Source organism: Phasianus colchicus, chromosome 10 (genome assembly GCF_987193195.1).
Source record: "Phasianus colchicus chromosome 10, bPhaCol1.hap1.1, whole genome shotgun sequence".
NCBI classification, from domain to species: domain Eukaryota; kingdom Metazoa; phylum Chordata; class Aves; order Galliformes; family Phasianidae; genus Phasianus; species Phasianus colchicus.
In genome coordinates this window covers 10875459-10897032 of record NC_143445.1, presented here as the reverse complement: position 1 = coordinate 10897032, position 21574 = coordinate 10875459, and the positions used below count along the sequence as shown (strand labels likewise).

Below are 21574 nucleotides of genomic sequence, written 5' to 3'. Positions count from 1 at the left end.
GCAGTCTCATCAGTATGCGTGCTGTGAAGTTTTTTTTTGTATAAAGCTCAGTATTCAGGCTCTTGACAACTTTTTTTCCCATGACCTTTTTGAAGTGCAATTGTATAAGCTAATGTTGTATGTTCTTTTGTGTAGTTACGTGAAAGAATAGCTCTGAGCATGGTAAATTCCTGATCCTATCATTGATAGGATCAGCTTAAAGGCAGTTTAATCCTCAGTGCCTAACAGGTGTTGCTCTGGGTGTGACTTCCATTTGTTCAGCTTTAAACATGGCTGCTTTTCTTTTTCTCTGTATGTACATTATGTACTCCAATCCATGGTTTGATACAAGGTGTCTTAATGGTGTATGTTTATGTATTATGTTGTATAGGAATCTTGCTATGTATCAGGCCCATGACTTCTTTGTGTAGGCATTTGGTTGAGAGAAGTTTTGGAGGATAGTGTGGCCTGCTTGAGATGGCATTGGGAAGGAAACCTCAACACACATCAGATACTAAATGTCAGTGATTTAAAAAGAAACAACAAAAAGCACCGTACTACAAAGCAATTAAAAATCTCCCCAAAGTCTCCTAATTTGTCTAAAAATTTTCTAAATGTTATCTTGAAAATGCAAAAGCTTGACCTCCATTTTATCAGTAGGTAAGAGGCAACTATTTCCCCCTCCTATTGAGAACATAGTTTTCTTCTAGCTTTCATCCGTTTTTAACACCTGTATGAGTGAACAGGCTTCTCAACTTTTGGCACTTCCAGCTGAAGGTGAATATTATCAACTGAAGACCCAGTCTCCTCCATCTATACCCTCTTTTCAAGGTAGATCTGCATAATGCCCTTGCTTAGACCTGTAATTTTGGTTTCATCTGTGGCACCCTTCTAATCTGCATGTACAGGCCAACTCCTTTGGTATTTTTTCTTCCTGCAGTAACTTCTGTAAGATCCAGTCCCTGAGTTTTTTCACTCATATAACTAATAGTTCTTCTCTGTTTCTTCTTCTCCCTGAGTTACCCAGAAGATCACTGAGATCGTTGTATATTGATTTGGTCTTTGGGTGGCCAAGCCATGTTTTACTAGCAGCTGGGTTCACTGGTTCTCTTAGAACTTAAGATTGTACAACGGAAGTTGATTAGGAGCTTGGCAGGGCTCGGGCAACTTGCCATGCCACAACTTGGAGCATGTATTGTGTAACAGGCTCTGCAGCTAGGACATAGCTGTGTACTATGTCAGTCTGTCATGTAGTGCTGTTGCCTGTATCTCAATTTGGGGTGTTGTGTGCCAGATACAGGTGGATGGCAAACCGTAAATAAGACAGCGTCTGGTCTGTGGGATTTGAGTGGGGAAGAGGCTTGATGTTATAGCAGCAGATTCTGCATTACCACCCACATTAAGTAGGTGGAGCTGTGCAGCTCAAAGACAGCTAGATATTCTGTGCTGGGTAGGGCAGAGTTGGACTGGGTGATGATCTTGGGTACCTTCCTGGTTTGCTTGCATGAAAACACTGGAATCAAGCTTCTAAATTGAAACTGACACCGGTTACACAACTGACTTTCTGCTGCTTCACTGACAGAAGCCCCTCTGCTGTTACTTTGCCATGCCTGTCTACTTGGTCTTACTTGACCACCTGCCTGCTGGTTTGTCCTCACCTTGGCAATTTCACAGATCTGTACTTTGTGAAGAACTGCTGCTTCTGTTCAACTTATTTAAAAAGTTGTACTCCAGTGACTGCTAACAAGCTGAAATGACTTCTGTGTAAGCACCAGGTAGCAGAATTGCATATTGGGACTCAAATAGCACAAACTTTTCTGTTTGGTAACTTGTTGACAGGTAACAGTTCAGAGTTCCTGTAAGGGGGTGGAGTTAAGCTCTTGTATATCAGCTAAGTTGGTGGGGAGATTTTGATCTGATGTAAGTGTACAGAAGAAACATTGGAAGCGTGGATTCCTTGCTTATGATGAGGTGGCTTAAATATCTCTGGACCTCTGGAGTTGAGCTTTTGCTGGTTGACTCACAGCTGTCTAGGCTGTATTCTACTGAACACAGATCTAAAAGCTGCTGGCTCCCAAGGCTTTTGATAGCCTTCATAGTTGTGAGCAGAAACAAATGAATTGCTGCTGAATTGACTGAAGTGTGCAAGAGGATTTGGTGTTTAGCTGGTTTTAAAATCAAAACAAAAAAACAAAAGACACTGAAAGCAGAAGCTACAGGTGTTGTAAACATAAAAACGTTTACATGGCATTCTGCTGCTGAGAGCATTCCCTTTCTTTGTTAACGAATTCAAGTTAAATAATACAGTGATGGAAAAACTTGCATTGAACTGGTTTTGACATGCCAGGAGGGTGACATGGGAGGGTAACAAGCTGTTCTACAAAGAAAGCAAGCTTAATTTGAGTGAAGTTATGCTCTGGCTTTGTAAATAAACTGGAGAATGGTTTTGATTGTCAACTCTCTTGCTGATGTTCTTAGAAACAGGAGGAACAATTGCTCTTGACAGGATTTCTAATTTAGAAAGATGCAGAATATTAAATAACAATAAAGAATATGTGTTGTGCAACACAAGAATGTTCTATTTTATTCTTTACTTTTTGTAACTTCTCTTATGGATGAGGGTCTGGGATTGGAGTGACACCAATATAATTTTCAGAACCAAATTGTAGTACAAAGAAGAGTGAAACAACTTGTATGCTTTCTATCCTCCTCTATCATAAGGGAGAGAGCAGTGAAGTGATAGAACTGAAGAGGAATCCCCTTAAAACAGCATCTTGTTTGTTCCATACAGCTCCTTTGTTTTGCCTCCACAGATTGCAGCTTCTGGTGCCAAAGAGAGGACTATAGGAAATGGAAGCTTTTACATTCCTGATGTTATGTAGCCTCTTAACCAGCTCTTGAACACAGTCAAGATTTAGTACCAGTTTAATTTCTTGGTGCACTGGAATACTGCGGTTATTTTTCCCCCAGCATTTCCATGAAGGAATGGATTCCTAAGACAACTGAGCTCACCTCGTACTCTGTACAAGCAGATGTAGAATAGAACATGATAGTGGGTTTTGGTTCCTTTTTGCTGTTCAGATGACTAGGAATATTCTGCTGCCCAGTTTTTGGTGGGTTTTTTCATTTGTGGCCATTTCTTCCACTGATTGTTTCTCTTGGCTTTTTAGTTATTTCATCCTGTTGACTGGTTATCAAGCTATCTGTCAGCGGGAGAAATGTTTTTTTATCACTCTGATCAGCTTCATGTTTGGTATTTCAGTTTGGACCCAGGGGACTGGCTAACGTTTCAGTTGTGCTTTAAACCAATCCACTGTTTTCTTTCTAACCTGGTAACTGTTTAGGTCTCCATAATCTTTATGGTCTGAAGGAAACTTAAAACCTTATTTGCTTTTACTCAGCAAAAGGGCTGTGCAGTCCGAGGCTTTAAATTCAGCTGACCTGCTTGGAGTAGGGATACTGCTCTGCTGCAGCTTGGAACGTCTTTGCACCGTCACCATTCTGTTCTTAGCAGCTCCAGGTTGTGTGATACTGTCTGCCATTGTGAGTTTGCTCTAAACAGTACTTAATGTCTGACTTCTCCGGACTACACTTCTCAAGCTTCAGTATGTTTTGCACAGCTGTCTTACAGTGTTTTCACCTAATGGAAGTTGACAGTTAAGGATACTACTTTGCTGACTTAGGGCCATTGTGTGTGTATGTAACCTGTTGGGGTAACGTGGTCCAGCGTAACAGCTGGGGCATTCTTCTTGTGAGCAGTGCTGTGCATCTTTTTCAGAGACATTTTCAGGGTTCTTTTCTGCTCTGGGAGCTTCTTAATCTTCATTTTTATGTACTGAATTTTCCAGTTGCCAATTAGCTGTATAGTTCCCCTAATTCTGAACTGTGAGGTCATGAATAAGATATTTTTAGCTTCTCTCCCTTCCTTTTGTGTTAAGACTTTCTCTTCCTAATCTCTGCTGTTTATTGAATACACGTATGTGTAGACTTGGTACAGAGAAACTTAATGTGGTGGTTACATCCTTTCAGGCTTCCAGTGACTTGCCTGCAGACATGACTTTGTGTAGAGCTGGAATGGGTAGCAGAGTTTGAGCTTTTGGATCCCACTGCAGGGAAAAGCTGGCTGCTTAATGTATCAAGAGCCAAAAGACATCGTAATCTCTTAATGGCCAGCCGTGTTGTGAAGTCCGTAGAACAGCGAGTAGCTCTGTGTGCTGGACTGACTTATGTGGACAGTTCATAGCTTGAGTGTACTTACTGGTGCTTGAGAAGTTTTCTGCAGTATCTGTAACTCTTGCTATGTTTCTCAACTGATTGAGAAATGCTTCTACTTTAACAATTACAGAGCAGCTGGATTACCAGGAACTGTTCAATTGTGAATAGCTCTAGGAAGCAATTTTTTTGGTCAGCAATTTGAAAGAATCTGTCTCTAGTTTATAGCTTGTACATTGTCTAAAGATAGTGAGTGTGAAAATGGTTATGTGAGCTAGTCACAAGTCTGATGTCTTCATTGTCGTCTTCTGATATTTTAGTTCATGTGCATATGTCCTTGCTTTCCTTCTCAAGTTAGTTCATGTTACTGCATTTCAGTTTTCAGGAACTGCAGTGGGGGGGAGTGCTTTCTTGGTGCTTTGTGACTGCAGTGAGAAATAGGGCCAGAGTTGTTTTCTCACCAGGGCTGTATCTTGGACAGGTGCAGTATGTGTCCTTGCACAGCTGTACATCTGGGCATGTCTAAGGTCTCAGGTCACTAGAACTGATATCTCTTGCATGGCTTTGTATCAAATGCTTCTGCTGAAACTTTTTCTGGTAGTTGGTGTCTCTTCCCTGCATGCTCGTATACACCTGGCATGGTGTTTTAGTATTTAACTGGTGATGTCATCTTTCCCCATCAGGGGATCACTTATGATTCACGTTTTGCCTTTCTGCTCTTGTGGTGTATTTTGGGTTAGAAGTTGTTGCATGTCAGCAGAATTGGAGATCTCTGACACAACCTAAGGCCCTGCCTTTGGCGGGAGGCTGGACCAGGTCATCTGCACAGGTTTCTTCCAGCCTGAGCTTTCTGTGATTCTAACTTGATACTTGTGCTGCAATTGAACCCTGTACTAAAAAGGCATCAGGTCTGAACAAAGTTTGCTTCAGTGTGCTGTTAAATTCTGCTTCTGCTCTCATTAATATTTTAATAATCTTCTCCAAAGGAACTGACAAAGCTGTGCAGATTTAAGTTTGCAGAAATTCTGTGCTGGAGCAGGTATGGAAATCTAACACCTTCTGGATGTTCTTTTTTCTGCTTGCACAGATGTGTGACATGCAGGCTATTATCTGTTTGGACTGCAATGGAAAAAGAACTGGGCAGAGGTTATTACTGTTGAATTTGGAGTGTATTGTGGAAGAATACTGTGTGAAAATGAGCTGTATGGGATTTGATTTAAATCAACTAACTGAACTAAGAAATGCTACTTAATAAATTTGAGTCAACTAGTAGAGTGGTAGGGTAATTGTATGAGTGCTTGCAAGTGCTTGCTTGCAAGACAAAGAGGAGAGTGTGTTTGCAGGTAAAGGAGGAGAACCTGCACAGTGAGCAAAAATGAGGTGCAGCTTTGAGGTCAGTTTAAAATGATTTAAGATTCAGCAGTTATTGACCATGTACAGGAAGTTCTTCAGTTTATAGTGATTACTTTCAACTCTGAAATCATGTATGCTTACGTTGTTGGAATGTTGCTTGTACCCTAAATGACTGAGTTTGTCACAAATGATCAAGTAAACTGCCTACACTGAGGTGAGGGAATATGAATCTGCAGTCATAGAGTTCTTGTAAGTTTGCTGAATTCTGGGTTCTGGCTGACAAGATTATAACTTTCTGGAAGAAAATGACCAGAACTTATTAAGTATATAAACATCCTCATGTCTTTCTCTTCTTTCCTCCCCCCCCCTTTTTTTTTTTCTGCTTAATACTGATTTCAGAGCACTATGCTTTGGCTGGCTTGCTGCTGCAACATTGAAGTAGCACCTGTTCTTGGACCAAAGTATGAAGGATGCTGACTAAAGCTCTATGCCAGACTGGTAACTGGCATTATGATGATGCGCTGTAGGCAGAAGTGCTTCACCTACCTCTTAAACATTCATTCTGCATCCTGGAGTCCTAAAGGGATTGGCTGGTGTGTTTGCTGAGCCACTCTCTATGGTATTTGAAAAGTTATTGGCAATGAGGTGAAGTCCCTGGTGACTGGAAAAAATGTAACACTGTACCCATTTTTAAAAAGATTAAAAAGGATGATCCTGGGAACTACCAAACTGTCAGTCTTGCCTCTGTGCCAGATAACACCATGGAGCAGATCCTCCTGGAAGCTAAGGCACAAGGAAGACGGTGAGGTGATACAGGAGAACTAACGTGGCTTTACCAAGAGCAAATCCTGTTTGACCAACCTGGTGGCCTTATATAATGGTGTCACTGCATCAATTGACAAGGGAAGAGCCACTGATGTCATCTTTCACTGCTTCAGTAAGGCCTTTGACACAGTACTCCACAACATCCTTCTCTCCAAATTGGAAAGATATGGATTTGAGTGGACTGCTTGATGGACAACTGGCTGCAGGATTGAGTCCAGAGGGTGATGATCAGTGGCTCAATGTCAGGATGGAGACTGGTGATGAGTGGTGTCCCCCAGGGGTCGGTGCTGGTGCTGATACTCTAATATCTTCATCAGTAACATTGATAGTGGGGTAGAGTGCACCCTCAGCCAGTTTACTGATGACAGCAAGCTGTGGGGTGCAGTCTACACACCAGAGGGATGAGATACCATTCAGAGGGACCTAGATAGGCTTGAGCAGTGGGCCCAGGAGAATCTCTTGAGGTTCAACAAATCCAGGTTGCAAGGTCTTGCAACTGGAACAACCTCCATCACCAATACAAACTGAGGGATGAAAGGATTGAGCGCAGCCCTGCCAAAAAAGATGTGAGGGTACTGTGAATGGTAAGTTGGACATGAGCCAGTGATGTGCTCATGAAGCCCAGAAAGCAAACTATGTCCTGGAATACATCAGAAGTAGTGTGGCCAGCAGGTCAGGGATGTGATCCTGCCCCTCTGCTTTGGGCTGGTAACACCTCACCTGGAGTACTGTGTCCAGATGTGGATTCCTCAGTACAGGAGAGACAGAGGTCCCTGTTCATTGCAGGGGAGTTGGACTAGATGGCTTTCAGAGGTCCCTTCCAACTCTGAGGATTTTATAGTAAGTTGGAGTGCAAGAACCTGAAAAATTGTTGTGCTGCTAAGACTCTTTAAAAGAACTTCATAAACCAGCACTGAAGATGATCTAAGTAGATCAGGGGAGCTCTCTTCTCATGGAAAAACCTGTTTGCTTTTTATAGGTCTTGTTACCAATTTGCTGTGTCATGTCATTAGTGGCCGTAGAGCCTGTTGGAGTGCTTTGGTTTACTCATTCTCTTTTCCTCCTGGTAGCTGAAATGACTGTCCAGCATCCTTCAGCAGGTACTTTTGGGTGTTAAATAATACTCAAATACAGCTTTGTTCTGTATTTGTCCTTCCCCTGCCTTTTAGGATTAAAAAAACAAAAACACACGAACAAAACAATGGAAGTGTCAGTTATTTCCTGCCATCTTTTTCAGGTAAATGCAAAGGCTTCCACTATAAGCTGATAGGTATCTTTTGTATCTTCTGTTCTTTTGGAACCTTGCCAGTAACATGTAGGGTATATGGATTGTTGTGTTGTAAAATTAATTTCTGTATACCTTTTCTTTATATTACTATAAACAAGACAACAGGTAACTGTAATAAAGAAGGGTTTATTACACTAGAAGAATATAATGCAAGGTGATGATTAGATATCAGTGCTTTTAGGTATCTTCAGAGGATACGTTATGAATTGGTTTGAAACGCTCTTTTGCTGAGTTCATCCTCAGTCTAAAGTGGTGTTTATGACAAAAGCATCTGCAGGTCAGTGCTTTTGCATCGTTGTATCTAAGAACACTGAGTTGTAATTCAGTAAACAAGCCATGTTAGTTAATGTAGACTTTATACTAGTAGAGGACCTGAATTTAAAATTTTCACATCGAAAAGGCTATCAACTAAAGAAGAGATCTGATGTGCAGTTGTAACTCTGTTATGGGACATGGGTGCTTAATGTAGCTGAGGAAATGTCTTAATATGACAGGGCTGCATGTGTGTGTTCAGCTGATGCACTGCGTTGTGCATCTCCTTTGAGTTTAAGCATCTAAGGATGGAGAGGATGAAGCAAGTGCTTACAGATAGATTCGCTTCTCCAACCTGAGAACACTTCAGGTTTGGGAACTTCTGAGCTCTATTCCAATTCTTCTATTATGTGGAACTCGGTTGTGACCTACTGAGAGCATCACTCTTCCTATGGAGCTAGTTGGCAGGGCATGTGATACTCTGTAGCCTTGGATACTTTCAGTGGGATGGAAATTAATGGCTTGATGTCAAAGGTCACAGCGAAGTCAAGAAGATGCATCATATTTATAGGTGATCTGGGAATTGTGGTAGCATGCTACACATTAGGAAACTCAGTTAACTTGAGAGATTTCAATATATGTGTAACTCAGGACATATCCTGATTTGACAGATGCCTTACAGGACAAAACAGCTGCTACATCATTATCTGACACAGCTGAAAATACCTTGGGTGTGACTGTGTGCTGCCTGTGTCTGAAGCACAGGCTGCTCAGGCAGAAGGATGTTGCATTAACTCTTCTCTGGATGGTGTCAGGACTCCAGGTGCTGGGATTACTTCAGCATCTTCTGGTGTTACGTGAAAAAGCCTGTGCACTGACCATAGAGGGGAAAGCATGTGGCTGGTGCAGGAGCGATGCTGGAGTAAGCATTGCTCCTTGCACAATGAATTGTTGGGGAATGTGTGTTCTTACAGTTGGTATGAGAATGATGGCAACTATTTTATAATATGACTGACTAGTTGACTTAAGTACCTTACTTAACCCTCAGCTGACCTCTTTGCTGACGATGCTGCTTCCTCCTTTCTGAAAATGACTTCATGAAACCTGTCTCCTTGTGGGTGTTTGCACAGAGATGTCCTTTCGTTTGTTCTTTGAATATAAAGAAATAAAGAGAATGCACAATGGTATTTGGCAGTGCTATGATCGACTTCAGCTAGGTCCTCTGGGTTTCTTACAACTTGGAGTAAAATTAATCTTAGGATTCTGTTTTACTTTCTGCTAGCTTTTGTTCAATTTCATAAATGCTTTCAGAGAAATAGAAATGGCAGACAGTACTTGCCTGCCCATAGTGGTAGTGGCAGATCTTCACACTTACTTTACTGGAGCCAGTAGAACTGGAGCTGAGTCATACTTACCTGCGGATGAAGTGGTCTTAAGCTCTTGCTGTCAGACTTATAGACATATATAAGACTATATGTGCTTATAGATACAAAAGATACAGAGTTAGTGTGTAGACTGTTGTATTCTTAAACTTGGGTTGTTTTCCTTCTTGTGGCTTTCTTCACTTGTGTATGTAGTGGCGTTTTTTTTTTTTTTTTACCAGGTTCCACATGAAACCGTGGAACTGGATTTGCTGGTTGTGGTCTTATTGCTGTGCATTTTGTTTAGAACTTCTAATTTGGCAAAGCGTACAAACATCCTCTCTTGACTTAGGACTTAAGTGACACAATCTTGAAATACCTCTATTCCTGAAGAGCAGTTAGGCATTGTGGCATTATTTTTAAGCAACTGTGCACTTTCACTCTTTCACTAATTCTTTTCCTAAATACTTTTTCTCATGAGCTATGTTCTTATGAACAAGAATTTGTTTGAAGCTGGGTCTTTTTTTTTTAATTATGGTGTATGTTTCTGTACAAATGGAGTTTGGTGAATCTGAGAAGGAAGTGGTAACTTCTGTTAGCTTGTGGATACTGCTGCCTATTCTTCAAACTGGCACTGTCATCTCCTGCAGTGAGTTAAAATACTTAGTTACTGTTGGATCTCTACCAGGCATTGAGTTTGACTAGTTAGTGATGTTTTTGCTTTATGTTAATAAATACAGATTCTCTTGAATAGCATTAATTAAGGTGCTGCTTTTTTAGCAGACCATGTCCTATGTTAAATATACATGCTGGAAACTGGTTGCTCTGCATAAAAGGTATAAATTGCTTTCCAGAAGAATTTTGTCCTGTGTGTATTTTAAATATATTTAAAATTCCTTTTGTCTTCAGCTTTTAATTGAACAATAGCATTTTACATTTGCTTCTTGAGGCATGACCATGAGTCTTCATGTCACAGGTCTTATGAATTTCTCTCTTTCTCTTGTCTTGCAGTGAATGATAGTGTCTAGAAAGGGTATGTCCCTTCAGGAGAGAGGTGCCAATGTCCAACCGGCCTAATAACAATCCAGGGGGGTCACTGCGACGTTCACAGAGGAACACTGCTGGGGCCCAGCCACAAGACGACGCAGCAGGAGGAAGGTATGATTGCTACTCTTCAGGGTGTCTTCATGTATAAAAGCAAAGTTGATGTGATTTTTAGAGGATGAACTTTCCTGCTCTGAAATTCAAATACTGAAATTTGAGTAAAACGTTTTCATAAAGGTTGTCTATACTGTTGTATGGAGAATTCATCGTAATACAGCATGCTCAGCTAGATCAGCAATAGTAAATCTATGTGGAAAAAATGTAACTGAACTGTATTGCACAAATCACTGGTAGTAACAAATTCCTCTCCCTCCTTCTTTGCCTGATAAATCTGTAGGGGGCTTGGCAAAGATAAAGGTCTGTGAAACCTGGAAAAAACCTGTATTCCTTTTAGGAATGCCGGTTAATCAGTATTTTCTGTTCCTTTGCATTGCATGTTAATTGTGTAGCTTTTGAATAGTTCAAGAACGAAAGGCTTGCCATGTCTTAATGTATCAGTGAGCAAGTGGATTGAGTAGTATTTCTTCTGTAACTGATAGCATCTGTGTGCAGAAATAGATCCTTGAAATTTTCCCGTGGATGCTGTGTAATTATTGCCTTTCAAACTAAAGAAATAAGTCTTCACCAAGGGAAGTCTTTAATTTTTGTAAGTAATACTAGTCTAATGAAGAACAGTCTAATTAAGAAATATGTTAGTACCATGATAGACAACATTTGTCTGAGTACTGTTTCCTTAGAGATGTTACAGGTGCGCGTGTTTGAATACATGCATTTTAATCTTGGGTTCTCTGGTGTATTAAAATGCTGTATGTTAGTGACACCAGGTAACACGTTCTGTCAAGGGTTTGAACTCCAGTTCGTGATGATAACAAGTGGTAGATTTCTCCCTAGTATAAGGGCTAACTGAAAGCATGGTCATTGTTTGAAGGATGTTAACTATTCTTTTAAGGAACCTTGTGGGAAATAATTCCCTGACATGGAGTTTTGCTTTTTCTGATCACTGCACAAATGGAAAAAAATATAGTTGATAAATGCAAGGCTTCTGCCCAATGCTTGTACAGCTGCTGTCATATTTACCTGGTTATTTTGCAGGCCAGCATTGTTTTTGAAGAATATTCCTTCCTTAACTACTGTTTAGAAAACATAGGTTCTTGAAAACAGGATCTCTGCTGTCTTCACAGCTATGTATAGACACTTATGATTAGTAAAGCGTATAAAGGCCTGGGTGAAAGCATACTGGTTAATGTGATCTTGATGATGAATTCATTTTCTCTTGATGTACATTGTGAGACATCTGTTGGGTCCTTCAGCAGTTTGTAGATGACATAGGACGTGGATGATCAAATTTACAGTGGCAACGAGAGGAAAAGCTGGTCTTCAAATACAAATTTAAGGATTCATCCCTCCATAGATGTAAGTTGTGTTAGGATAGTATGCTCTAGTTCTGTTGCTTAGCAGTACACAGATTCTGGGTTTTACAGTATCTTGAAACAGATGCTGTGTCTGCTTCTAGGCAGCTGTGTACTGGTTGGTGACTCAGAGACCTGGGATAAGAGCATTTTCTGCTACTTTAGACTGGTGTTAATTTTGCTTCTGTATGTTCTGACTGTAGTAAACAGAGGAGCTTCCTCAACTGAACTCTGTTGTAAAAGGAGGTTGGAGAGACTTGCTTCTTCTGTTCTCAAGCTGAAATGATATTGCATGTCTCTGGCTCTTCTACAGCTTAAAGGCCTCTTGCTGGAATTCAGTTGATTTAGCTTGATGAGCAGCTACTTATCACTTATGTAAAGGCTTCAGAAATTGTCAACTCCTATCTGGTCTAATATGCAAAATAGAAATGCAAAGTTTTCTTCCTGTGGCACCTTTTACTGGCAAACTTGCCTTAAATGGGTAACAGCACAAGCCTGTTTTGTTTTAGACTGGACTGTATTTATATCACTCTACTAATTTTTACCCTTGCTATCAAAATGAGTAGTGGAAGCCTATGGTGTGTTTTATACTGGATTTTACTAGTGATTTCACACTGAACACAGTAATTTGATCTGACCTTTGAGTGCATGACTTTTACAGTTTTTTTTATAGAACAAACTGATGCTGGACTTACAGTCCATGAAAAAGGTGGTTGTATCACAAATTGGCAGTAAGATCAGTATCTGTGATGCCCTTTTCTGGATAGGGGGGGAGAGGGGAGAAGAACAAGAATCAGTACCAACCAAGGTGGTGTGAAAACAGATTTATAAACAAGTAAATTTTTTCCCTTCCCTTTCATCTCTGTGTATGCACCTGACCAAAGCTGCCTCAAATTGATACATCCTTTGCTTTCAGTCAGCAGTGATATTCAAATAACTGTGCTTTGGGCGACCTGCTGTTGTGGATAACATAGTATTCCCAGGTTAAAGTATTTATTGTTATCCTCACTATTTAGAATTGTTATTATTATTATTATTATTATTATGTCACTCTTCTAATTGTACAGCAAGAAAATCTATCTGAAAAATCTCTTTGAGTATTTGATGTTGAAGGAGAACTCTGCAGGTTTATAGGGAAGCAGTAATGATAAAGTTTCACTCAGCAATGTAAATCCGAAGAGGAGTGGGAGGCAAGTATTGATAATGGGTGTACTCTTCCCTTAGGAAGGAGAAGGAGGGGTGGCAGATACTGTTACTTTCTTACTTCACTAACTACAGTATCCCATCTCTTGGCAAACTGCTTAGTCTTGAGTCTTCAGTGGGGCCACAGACCGCTTCTGAGCCACCACTTGAACAGCAGCAACTTGAAAGTGTTACTGCAAGACGTGCAAAATCCTGTCTGAAAGAACTGTCTGTTTCTTTCAATTAAAAGCAATGCCTTGGTGTATTGATGTGGTGTAATGGAAGTGATCCTATATAATTAGCACTGTGTACTGGTGTTACAAATACTATTTTCCAGTGGCATGAGCTCCATGTTGTCATCTCTACTCATCTGATGTGTTAAGGAGAAGCATTGGTTAAGTGGGATATTAATTTTTTGTGAATACAGCCACACTGGTTATAGTTATATGTGAAAGTGTGGCACTCCAGGCAAGTCAGGCTTTTGGAATATCACACTTATTCTTGTGTATTTAGGATCAGAGATTAAATGAAGGAAAAGGTGCTCGCAAGCTGCACAGAAGACACTGGAATACATTTTGGACTGTCGTTTTTCAAATATTAAAGTCAGAATAATCTTTCTGTCAACTACACTAATTTTGTTCTAAATAGGATTTGGTTTTGGACCTTTCATGATAAAATGTTAATGCCATGCCTGAGGACTGTGTGAAAGTTAAATTATCAGCCTTGAGTTGTGGGTGAAAGTACAGACAGCTCACAACCTTCAACCAAGAATCTCTTTCTGCTATCTCTGTAACTCCCATAGCACTTAATCCTCCAAGTGTGAATCTTTGTTTCGAGCTCATCAGAGTATTCTAACTACTTTTGTATGCAAGTTGACTTTTAAACAAGACCTTAAACAAGCTGTCATGACCTTAATATAAATTAGGACAATATTTGTTAGCTGATCTGTGGTTCTCTTAACTTTATCCTGCAGTGTCTTCAAATTATCAGTCTATTTGCCCTCATCTAAATCTTAAGAGAAGGGGAGTGAATAGTTGCTGTTGTTTTGTGTACCTACTTTGCAAAGTGAATGATAAAACTCAGAATGAGAAGTGAGCACACGATGTTTTTGCAAACAATTTTAAAAATCCTCATTTCAGGTTCTCTGTTTGTTGTGTTTCTAATGTTACTTTTCTGGTTATATAAAGGAAGTAATAGCTACTTATGTTACTTCTGATGAAGCAAATACAACTGGTCTACATGGTGCGGTCAGTATTCACAATCCCAATTATAGATTCTAGCTTTTTGTCCACATAGGTTGGACATTGGTATGGAATTATATTTGTAAAGCTTGTAGGAACTGAAAGACTTGAGAGGTGGGAGGAAGCAAGTTTGGGGCTAGTGACAACTCATCAATATTTGATGGTTTTGTATATTGCTTTTGCCACATTTCAGTTTAAAAGGTCTAATTATTTGTATTTTTGAACAGTTGAAGTACTAAGTTGAATCCAGTTCTAATTAAATTAAAACAAAAACTTCAAAGAGAAAATAAATTTCTCAAATATGTTCCAGAATAAATGAACCCTGATCAATTAGCTTACATAAAAAAAATATTTCTGCCAAGTGCAAATTATGTAATAACTTCAGTTACTCCCATAATAAAAGTATTTCAAGAGGAAAAATAAATTTCATGCATTACTCTTCAAAGAGGGGAAAAAAAATCTAAACAGTCAGGATTAGATGAAACATTTCCAAATCTACCTTGATGGAATTAGTTATTGCAAGATTAAGATTTAACTTTATTTCACTTGTTTAATAGTTAAAATTACTTTTCTTTGTTTCTCATACTAGGAAAAATGATTGAAATACAGAGAAGATACTGTTCTGTTTTTCAGACTTATTTTCTTTAGCTCAGTTTTCCAGGAGTATTTGAATATGAGCTGTTTATGTGCATTCATTTCTCTGAGTAACTGTTGTTAGGAATACTTTAGGAGAAATGTTTCAAGAGACAAACAGAAAAGGAATTACTTCAGGAGAAAGTTTAAAAACAAATGTAAAACAACTTGAGGAGAATGCTTCATTAATAAGAAAAAAACAAAACAAGGAGAGAATGTTACCAAGAAAAACACTCATAATAGTCATAATTTGGTATTTTGACTCTTAGCAATTGTTATTGCTTGGTTGTTAAACTTAGTACACTTTTTCCTACCAAGGAAAGTAGTCAATAGCGAGTTAATGCCCCCTTGCACTAGTAAGATTGCTGATTCTCTCTCTTGGTCAGAAAAGTGATCTGAAAACTTGGGGAACTCTCACCTGCCCCACTTACTCATTTGGCTGAAACTTTCTGATGTTCATTTGGGATCATACATGGGTTGGAACTCGAATCTTCTGTTCCCACTCCTAAAGTATTCCCATTCCCTCCATATGATTTAAGGGTGTTTGTGTAGTTCAACTCAGAGGACTAGATAGCTTAGGCTGATTGCATGTAGTGCTAAGTCTGGAAACGATTAACATGTTTTATGTTGCTTCTACCAGCATTAATGTGAGATTAGTTTGAGATTTCATAAAGGTTAGTGGTGCTCAGGCATTCTGTATGGATAGGGTATGAGCAGCTGAGATTTTATAGTTGTCAAAGATGTTTTATCCAGGGAAGTGCAAGATGTCTCTTGCTGTAGTTATTTATACTGTGCTGTTCTAAATGCTTATGGGCCATCTCCTGTGAGTCTTGCAGATGGTGATAGTCATTGGATTTGAAAAACAAATATGGAGCATGTTTGAAGATGAAACGTAATACTGACGTTACATTTGTAGTGTAGTGTGATCTTTGTCCTCTAGTCAAAGCTCATACAATAAGCTACTTTTTGCATGTAGCTGATGGCTGCTTGAAAGAACTCTCATAGTCCATTTGAAACTCATTCCTTTCTTTGACATCACAGGTTTCCTGTCTCATCTGACTTCCTTCATCAGTAGCATGTGGGTTTTTTAACCTACTCGCTTCAGCATTATCAAAGAGTACTCAGTCCTTGTTAATTTTGATGAAACTGCAGTCATTAAATAACTTGCAAAGTTTTGAGCTTCCATTCCGTGTGGGACATTTCTGTTCCAAGCATTTGAATGAAGACCAAAGAAACAAACTTGTAAATACTTATGACTGGATAAACCTTAATGTATGAAATCTTGAGGTTGAGTGTTTATTTCTTTCTGAGAAAGGGTTTTTTATGGGTGGTTTAATCTTGTGCCTTACTGTGCTGGTGAACACTGAATGCTGAGGTGAATAATTCATTAACCTTGTACACCAGAAAAACTTGAGTTTATCAGCCCAGCTCAGATATGAGAAAACGATAGATTCACTGAAAATGCCTCAGTAATTGTGCTGTATAAAACAATTAAATGGGTAGTGATTTGTAGCCAGAATGGATGTTTGTCTCAAAATACTGACTTTTATATAAGGGGTTGATGTGGAAGGATTTGAAGTTATGCTTAATCTAATAACTGTAAGTGGTCCCAACAACAACAAGAAAAAAATCCACGTACTGGTTTATATCTGTGTCAGAATTCTGACAGCTTTCTGTTTTGACTTTCTGCTGACAGGTCACATTTAGGGCAGGCAAAACATAAGGCACATAGCCCTCCTGAGAGTAGAAAATCTATTTCAAAGACACCCAAAGTGCAGTCTAATACTACTTCTGAGCAGTCCAAGGGACACTTTTCTAAAAGGTAATTGCACTTCATATTCATGTTATCAGTATTATCTGCACTTCACAATTGTATGCAATATATCTAATTATAGAGAGTTGTTATAAAATGTATGACTAAGGTGTTAGGTATTGCATTCAGTGGATGTATTGCAGTGTGTGTCATTCTGTTCATGTTTTTTATTTTAATTCAGCTGAGAGCATCTCATCAATGATGGGGAGCATACAAATTATGCATAACTAGTCTTGGAATACTTGCAAGTTCTTTTCCTCTCTTCCCTCTTCATGTTGGGGGAAGATTGCCCAAGGAGTTCTGAGTGGTGTCCAGTAGTAATTGAAACTCGCAATGCTCCAAAGAATACTTGTGTTTAGGGTAAACACTTCAGACACGTTTTATCTGTTCTTTATACGTTTCTGCTACATATGCACAGGATCATCCTTCTGTCATGTAGAGGAAAGTTGTACTCTTCTTGTGCTTCTTGAAATTAATTGCATAAGATAGGCTTTCATTAAGCACTTCTTTTGAGCTGGAATCCTGTTGTGACTAGTTATGCATTACTGAGCACTCCTTGTTCTCTTGTGGAACTCATATTCTCAAACATTCAGATAACAGCTTCATAGCTTGAAATTTTTAATTAATTTTACAAAAATCCTGGTGAAATCAATCCAAGTCATCCAGTATCTCCCTCTGTTTTGTTTAAAAGCAATATCTGATGCATTTATTTTGCTGCTTTAATTTTCGTGCTAGTGATTTTTTTTTTGCATCAAAAGCTGGAATAAGCATGTTTCCTGAACTTAATAATCAGTAGGTTTTCTTACTTGCAGTTTTCTTTATTTTGACTGCTGATGTTTATCTTGCAAAACTGTTGCACAATGTGAGGTTGAGTTTAATACTAATGCTGTCTCTGCTTATTTCTGCAGAGGCTGTAGTTCATCTGCTGTTTTAATACCACAAGAAGATTCAGAAAGAGTCAGTACTTCAGAAAAGCAAAAAACGGGGCAAGTGCCTAAGAAAGACAATTCTCGAGGAGTTAAACGCAGTGCTAGTCCAGATTACAGCAGGACCAATTCTCCTAGCTCTGCTAAAAAACCTAAAGCACTTCAACACGCCGAAACTTCCTCGGAAAGTAACAAGCCACATACTAAATCCAAGAGAAGACACTTAGACCAAGAACAGCAGAAGTCTACACAATTGCCATCAACAAGCAAGGCTCACACCAGAAAGGGTGGAGCTGCTGGTAGCTCCCGAAGTCAGAAAAGGAAAAGGACAGAGAGTACGTCTTGTATAAAGAGTCGTTCAGCAGTTGAATCAACTGGCGCTGAAGAGAAGTCAGCAAAATCCTCCAAGCTGGCTTCAAAATCGGTGACCTCAGCCAAAGCTGGGTGTAGCACCATCACTGATTCTTCTTCTTCAGCTTCTACATCCTCTTCCTCTTCTGCTGTTGCCTCTGCTTCTTCCACTGTTCCTCAGGGTGCCAGAGTGAAACAGGGTAAGGACCAGAATAAGGCTAGACGTTCACGTTCTGCGTCCAGCCCTAGTCCAAGAAGGAGCAGCAGGGACAAAGAACAGAGCAAAACAGGTGGCTCTTCAAAGTTTGACTGGGCTGCTCGATTCAGTCCAAAAGTTAGTCTCCCTAAAACAAAACTGTCTCTACCAGGCTCTTCTAAGTCAGAGACCTCAAAACCTGGACCTTCAGGACTGCAGGCTAAGCTAGCAAGTAAGTTGTTCACTTGCTTTTATGGAAGAATAAGCACGTATATTTTAAAAATTAACTCTTCTAAACAAGTACTTAGGCAAAGCTCAAGCAAAGCTGTGACTGAACCTACTTATGGCTAAAGCAAAAGGTTTTAAGTAAACAGTTTGTGTTGTATAGGCCTAAACTTTGTTGCATATAATTTTTTTAAACAAAATTTACACAAGATATTTGCTTATTTCTGTGACGGATGCTACGTAACCATTATAAGGTTCTTTTATTGTGTTTGTCCTGTCTGATGTTGCCATTTTGCTAAACTTGTTGGAAAACAGATAATTTCTTTTCATGTCTAAAGTCTACTTTTGCTAATTTTTTGTAGTATGTGTCCTCTCCCTGGTTCTTAATTGGAGTAGTGGATGACACTTCTTGTTCTCATGAGGATTTTAGGCTTTTTCCAAGTTGAACCTTTGTTCAATAGTATGCAAGATATGCTTGTAGCTCTGTTTTCTTGAAAAACATTTAACATGCATTACATTGACTTTGTTTACACTCTAGTTTTTTTAATAGCAAGTGTTTTGTAAAACTTGCTTTATTAAGTTGGATTCCAAAGCTTAGTAACTGTTGGATGTTGATCTAGGCATGATCATGAGTAGTCCTGTCCCAACTAGGGCATGTCTGTAGCTAATACTCATGCAGGAAATATGTGAAATAAACAAGAGGACCTGGATGGCTTCCTGTATAATCAAAACAGATTTAATTGACCTAACAGGCTTGTTTTGGATAACTTGCGTGACTGGAGTATTGATTCTAGAATTACCTAACATAGTTGAAGAAGGATAGCATTGGGGAAGGGGAGAGGCATTGCTTTCTTATGACAAGGCTTTATGTGCCTGGTTCAAGACTTAGTGGGTGATGGATTCCTGAGGAAAAACTAAACTCCAGGATGAAGTAAGAGAGGAAGGAGTAAGAATTGGACAAGATCTGGACTAATCAGCAAGTTGTTAATAAATCTGTCCTTTCCTATGGACAACTTCTTGGACAGTGGAGAAAAGCACGGGGAGGCAAAAGAATTCACTTCTGATAAGCGAACATGAGATGAAAGTGAAGGATAGTTTGTGACTGCTTATAAACCTTCAGCCAGGAGTGAGAACACTGGGATAGAACATAGTCTAAGGGGGGAACACTGAGTAGCTTGAAAAACAACATTGAGAATATCAGCGTAAATTATCTCTACCAAGAATGTACTGTGAAAGCCAGCTTGACCAGCTTTAGCTGTTTTGTGACTTGAAAGTCAGCTTTTGTGAAAGGTAAATATATACTTGAACTTCTTGGCTTTATGTCATAAATACAACTAAGGTGGTATAGACAGTAAATGGGTGATTAAAAAGTCAGTTTTAAAGGTCATAGTAAATCATAGTAAGACTCATTAGATTCTAAAAAAAAAAAATTGTTTTCTTTAGATGGCATCCCAGTTTGAGGAGGGAGAAGATGATACTGGGAAGTGTAACCTACAGTAACTAGGTGTTAAATGTAATTGAATAGCTATTACATTGAATGCTACTGATTGGAGTGTGGTTGTACTAAATACCACTGAGCTTTTTAAAGTTACTGAGATTTAAGGACTTAATCTAGAATAAATGAAGATGCTGAACTTTATATTCTTAAATAGTCTTAGCTTTTCAAAAGGTGCATTAAACCTCTTTCACAACCATTTGAAAAAGAAATTTTGAATCAACATTAACAATTCTTAAAAATAAAAGAAAACAAAACCCCCTTGCCTGTTATGGAGCTTGACTGACTTGTTAATATTGATACAAATTGCAAATACTTTCATAAAACATACATTATCCAAAATGCTGAGAGGCATTAAAAAGAAAAAAAAAAAAGAAATAGGAAACCATCAAGATAGGTTACTAAGGTGGGATGGCTCTGGTATGCTAAAAACTACAGGAGGGTAAGGGAGCATAAGGAGGTGATATTTCAGATATTAACAACCCTAATGTTTTCTAAAGCAGATTGGCAAATGATGATCTAGATGAAATTATTGCAGTTTATGCTTCTCTGTTGGAAGAATCCTTAAACATCACTGTAGAAACTATAACCCTACTGAATTTCTCTTTCTGTAGAGGTACAATTTGAGACAGGTGCTTAAAGAAATCTGAAATAAGGTCAGTTGGAATAAGTAGTAGAAAATAACTAAGAACCCTGTAAGGGGAGATGAAAAGCTTGGGATGATGGAGAGTGGAGAGTAGTTCTAGGAAGAACAGCCTGAGTGGGGAGATCTTTGTGTCTAGCAGATGCAGTCAGTTATGCTTGTGTAAATACAGCTATTGCAGTTGAAGAATGATGTATGGAACTACAGTCAAGTTAAGGATGTCTAGGTTGATATCGAGGGGAATACTGGAGCATTAGAATGGCAGGAGGTGCCTTTCCCTGCCACAGCTATTTTTACCCCATCTTTATTGCCTGAGCAAGAAAGAGCCAATCTGAAGTCTAAACTTTCAGCTCTAACAAGTAGATTTCTACTGATTTATTTTTTCTGAACTGTGAACTAAAGGATTTCAGGATTATAGACCGAAAACTTAACTTCATTTAGGCTTGAGTAACATGTTCAGAGTTTTGAAATAAGTGAATGCAGTAGGTGCAGCTGCATTCAGAACTTGTTTCTTTCATACTACAAAAAATACTTGAAAAAGAAAAAAGAAGCTGACTGGTAAGGACACAACATGTGAAGTTGTTTCTAAGACTTTTTTTTTTTAAACTTCACTTGTTTTCTGTTGGGCTACACCGTTTCAGGTTTAGCCTGTTTTGGGTCTCTTCCTTAGACTCATTAGTGAGTGGCATGCAAATAGGATGATGTCACAGCATAAACAATTTATCTGCCTGCTACAGGGAAACCTATGGCTCTACTTCAGAATTGAAGTTCACATCTGAAATTTTTTATACTTGCTAAATATGAACTCCTTAAGCCTACCTTTCTTTTGAAAGTCTGTCTCTGTTCATAGCTTCTACTCTTTGAAATGGATATCTTGAGGATTGCTTTTTATTAAAGAAATAGTGCTGAATAGTGATAAACAAGGACTTAATTCACCTGCAAGCCCTTGCTGTCAGTGGCAGCATGACTAGTGCTTTCCTTTGTCAGGTGCTCCTAGGCGTTTCTAATCCTGTCTATCTGAATATGGGTTGTACCCTGTTTACCTGTAAAAGCATGGTGCTTTCCACCTGCAGATCCAATAGACAG

The 21574-nt window shown here is 39.0% G+C and overlaps 1 protein-coding gene across 12 annotated transcripts in view; it reads left to right on the top strand.

The window, feature by feature from the left end:
- Positions 1-21574, top strand: part of TRIP12 (thyroid hormone receptor interactor 12) — a 67628-nt gene that overhangs the window by 14003 nt on the left and 32051 nt on the right. For 7 of the 12 annotated variants that reach the window (XM_090147301.1, XM_031596328.2, XM_031596327.2 and 4 more), the window contains 3 exons: positions 10282-10428; positions 16536-16661; positions 17561-18357. In XM_090147301.1, the coding sequence (XP_090003427.1) occupies positions 10331-10428; positions 16536-16661; positions 17561-18357 (1021 nt within the window). In that variant the 5' untranslated portion in view covers positions 10282-10330. Of the gene's footprint in view, positions 1-7848; positions 8481-10281; positions 10429-16535; positions 16662-17560; positions 18358-21574 lie in introns of those variants that run through there. The other 5 variants (XM_031596330.2, XM_031596329.2, XM_031596331.2 and 2 more) reach the window with 4 other exon arrangements.